General features: G+C 41.6%; 1 protein-coding gene across 6 annotated transcripts in view; it reads left to right on the forward strand.

The window, feature by feature from the left end:
* Positions 1 to 539: 539 nt before the first annotated feature.
* CNTRL (centriolin) overlaps positions 540 to 4,338 on the forward strand; it is a 43,237-nt gene continuing 39,438 nt past the window's right edge. For 4 of the 6 annotated variants that reach the window (XR_003092145.1, XM_025193897.1, XM_025193899.1 and 1 more), the window contains exons 1-5: positions 540 to 802; positions 1,362 to 1,612; positions 2,148 to 2,275; positions 2,494 to 2,624; positions 4,074 to 4,215. Coding sequence is in view for 5 of the 6 variants with exons in the window: in XM_025193897.1 (XP_025049682.1) it covers positions 1,387 to 1,612; positions 2,148 to 2,275; positions 2,494 to 2,624; positions 4,074 to 4,215 (627 nt within the window). In the remaining variant the exon portion in view is untranslated. Of the gene's footprint in view, positions 803 to 1,361; positions 1,613 to 2,147; positions 2,276 to 2,493; positions 2,625 to 4,073; positions 4,216 to 4,338 lie in introns of those variants that run through there. The other 2 variants (XM_025193909.1, XM_014526683.2) reach the window with 2 other exon arrangements.

Genomic DNA, 4,338 nt, shown 5'->3' on the forward strand with positions numbered 1-4,338 from the left:
CGTGCCCCAGGTGAGGGGGGTGCAACCCCCCCCAGTGCCAAAGGTGACAGGTGCACCGCCCCCCCAGCGCCCCAGGTGAGAGGTGCAACCACCACTCCCCCCAGAGCGCCCCAGGCAAGGGGGAAGTCTCGCCTGATCTCGCACCCAGCAGCGACCCAGGCCAGGCTGCAGCGCACACCGCCAGGCCGAGCGCCATGGCTGGGGCACTGCGGGTGGAAGGCGCGAAGCCCCGGTGCGCGGCGCTGCAGCAGTGGGCCAGGCCGTCTGCTGGCGCCCGAGGAACAGATGCATGAGGGCTGGGCAGTGGCCGCGTGCCTGGGCTAAGTGGGTAAGGCAGAGAGGTGTGAAATTGTGTCAGTGGCACCATAGAGGCATGTGTTGCCCGGGCCTGGTGCTGGATGCCCTGCCGGTGCGAGGCAGCAAGGCAAAGACAAGTCGGGCCGTGCTGGCGGTACATACGCTAGCTCAGTGTCATGGTGAGAGGTGCAGTAATAACCCAGCATTATTGCAATTGCAGGTTACACCAAAACCTGTGCTTTGCAGCAGGACGATGCTTTGTACTTCTCTTTTCTGGCATTTTGAAACAATAAAACACGGTGCGATGTCATTTAGTTGCCCCTTGAAGAACCGAACATAAGCATACTGCAGCAGGGATGCTCTGCCTTGGGCTTGTGGGCTACATCTGGCCCGCAGAGCAGTGTTGCACAGTCCGCAGAGCTCCCCGTGGGTCCAGCAACTCCGCAGCGGGGAAGCAGTGACAGCATTACTTGCTGCCCCCTGCTGCTAAATTTCTACACTGTTGGTGAGCCCTGGGGGTGAATAGCATGGCCCCGTGTGCTAGACTGTGTGCATGGGACTGGGGCAGCCTGAGGCTTTGTTTGGGCAGCATGGAGGTCTGATCTGGGCAATGCGAGGTGGGATCTGGATGGATGCGTCCTGCAGACCGGTCCTGTGACCTGTGGGACCAAAAGCGGGAGCACCTCTGTGTTTCAGTGTACTTGCAAGGCTTCATGCCAGTGCTACTTCATGTTTGCATTGCAGCAAGCTGGGCTGTGAGACTTGGTCCTGCAAAACTCACATAAAATTAGCAAGCAGCAAACACCTCTGGTTTCAGGACTTATGTGAAGGCCATCTATAAGCATGCAGCAGCTGGGCGCCTCAGGCTTGCTTGCATGACTTAAGTCTGAACTGGTGTCAGTTAGAGAAGGGGCTTTCCTTTTGAAGCAGCTGTTCATTAGGGGCTTTTAAAACAAAAGGAGAAGCGATGAAATTAAATGCAAGGGTGGCATTATTGCAGTTGTGAAGTAACACAGGTAGTTGCCCACGTGTACAGACTGAAAATCCTAATGATGTATTTACAGATGTTTGTTATATGACCTCTGTGCAATGAAGAAGGCCTCGCAACAAAGAACATCACCCAAAAAAACACAGATGTCACCCTCTCGTACCCCAAGTCCAATGTCTACTCTCAGCTCAAGCACCAGGTCACCATCTCCTCTCAGCAGGCAGGGAACTACAGCTAATTACAAACCCAGGGGCCAGAGACGTCGACAACTTGATGTTGCAGGGGAAAGTGATGTAGGAGCTTCTTCTGAATACCAGAGTGAGAAAGGTACTGTGTAAATAATGACTGCTGGTGTAAAAACTGATCCCGAATGCATTTTGATATGGACAGCGTGAAATAAGGTTATTTTGTCTGTTAAAAGTGACATTGAAGGGGCATTGTCATAGCGTTTGTATCTAAAATTTGGCCCATAACAGAGGTAATCTCTGCCTTGAGAAGTTATAAATGGATTGGGGATTCTCTAAAACTTTGGCACTATAAACTGTCTATGGATAGTAAATGAGGCTTGGGTTCATGGTATTCCCCTGCACTAGCAAGTTTTGCTGAAATGGCACAGGGAAAATGGATCCTGGAGATTGTTTGTTTGAATATTCACTCCTCCAAGCCTCCAGAGACACTGTACCCTCCTCACGCACAGTACTTCTGGAGCTACTTCTGACGTGTTCGTTTTCTTTTCATACCTTCTGCAGCATAACCATTCCCAGATTTCCCTTTTTTTAACATTACAGTAAGTGAAACATTGTAATTTTTTGTTCATTTCAGTGCTAACAGCATTACATATTTTTTCTATTGTTAACTTCAGATGAAGATAGCCCAGGCGTTCGGTACATTACAGAGTCATTGATTAAAAACCTGTCCAAACAGGAAAATTTGGCATATGTAAACTCACTGAATCTTTCTCTTGGTAAGGATTTGGACAAAAAGTTTAAGGTGAGTTATTGCAAGTAATTTTTTATTAACAAGAGCTGAAAACATTATATGAACGATAATACAATTTTAAAAAATGTAATTGTTATAATTTCTGAGCTGACCTTTAGAACCTGCTGCTGAAAGGCTTTATAATATCTTGTACTATCATTTTATGAACATATGATTCTTATAAATGGTACCTCTGTATGTGTGTACATGATAACTTGTTTATTTTTTAGTATATAGAAAATTTGGAAAAGTGCTCTAAACTAGAAGTACTAAATCTCAGTAACAATCAAATAGAGAAGATTGAAAAGCTGGATAAACTGCCAAAGTTACGTGAACTCAATTTGTCCTACAACAAAATCAGGTAAGCATAAAAATTTGTTTTGGAAATACAGTGGAAATTTAGAAAGTTAAGATCCCTCTTGTATGTTTTATAAAGAATTAGAAATCACACCGAGAAGTGTTGTATAAATCCTAAATCCATGTAATCCAATACAACACTTCTCACTGTGATTTCTGATGACATGTATATCATTTGATATAATGTAGAGATATTGTGTAATATTAAAGCCTGGTATCAGGCCTTAATATTAATAAAGGTCTTCCTATATCATTACATCAGCAACAGAGAAGGATTCGCCTTCAGAAAAGAGAACCGAAAGATTAAAATGAAAGGGCCCGATCATGCATCATGCGCTTGCAGAAGTCTTAATTAATACATTTACCACCAACAGACAGCTTCCACTATTTTGAGGAAGCTATTTTAATTGGGTAATGTAAAAATGCTGAGGGACGATTGGGTAGAATAGCAAACTTCTGCATGCTGCCCTTATTATTTGCCATCAGCAAAGTAAAATTAGTAACATCTCTTTTAACAAACTCTGGGGCTGCAAACATGATAACCGCAATTACAGTAAAGAGGTTAAAGGAAGTGTTCACAAGACTAAGTAGCATTTCCGCACAGTGCAATGAAGCAACTTCCTCTCTCTGGAGAGTTAGAAAATAAAATAAAATAATGTCGAAGTAATGTTGCTTTATTTTAATGTTTATATATATATATATATATATATAAGAAATCTAGTTATACAGTTTCTTTTCTAATCAAATACAAATATAACTTCAAGATTTCATTTTTTTTTCTTGAGTACAATGAACAGCTTAGATAAAAAATATATTTTGTGTAGTATTGCTATGTATTTGAAATATAAATTATGTTTTCGTGTCCATATCACTTTGTATTTGAAGCATGAAATTAAGGTTGGTCAAAAGAATTAATACTTGGGCTGCTGTGAATTTGACTAATTTTTCTTAAATTTTCTTTATATTGCACATATTCCGTTTTTGTGAGGCTACGTTGGAGTCACATCTACATAAATGAAATCATGGTGCCTGTTTTTTTGTCTCTGCTTGAGTCTCATGTTTCTAGTAGATGCTTCTACTAGAGAGAGGAGAGAGATTCTTCTACTAGAGAGAAGGGAAAGATGTGGCTGGCTGTTAATGCTACTGTCAAAATCTTTTCATCATTTTAATTATAGAATGTTAAAATGAGATATGAGATTTGATGCAATGACCTGCAAAAAAGTGCAGCAGCAATAAGCAGCCTTTGTTCTAACTGCTTTAAAGCATCCCAAGGTTTTTTATACAATTTTGTTTTGACCTGTAAAACAACCTCTACTAAGCAACCTTTTTTTTGCTAGTTTCCTGGGTGATTATTTAGGGTAGATTTTATTGTACAGTATCCCTGAGGGCATAGCTGCAGTGTTCCTCTGACTTCATTCCTAATAGCTAAATTCCATGTTTTCTTTCTTTTCAGTAAAATTGAAGGTATAGAACATATGCAGCATCTTCAAAAGCTGAACCTTGCAGGGAATGAAATCGAGCATATTCCTGTGTGGGTAGGAAAGAAATTAAGATCCTTGCGCATCCTTAATTTGAAAGAAAATAAAATATCCTCAGTAAGTGACGTCAGCTAGCTGTGATAATTGTTCACAATATGTTATTTTTAAAGACTTTGGTAACTGACTTTTTTGCAATGTACATAAGCTAGGATGGTCATTATTTTAATAATTACATGCTCT

This window comes from Alligator sinensis, unplaced genomic scaffold, assembly GCF_000455745.1.
Source record: "Alligator sinensis unplaced genomic scaffold, ASM45574v1 scaffold611_2, whole genome shotgun sequence".
Taxonomy (NCBI): Eukaryota; Metazoa; Chordata; order Crocodylia; family Alligatoridae; genus Alligator; species Alligator sinensis.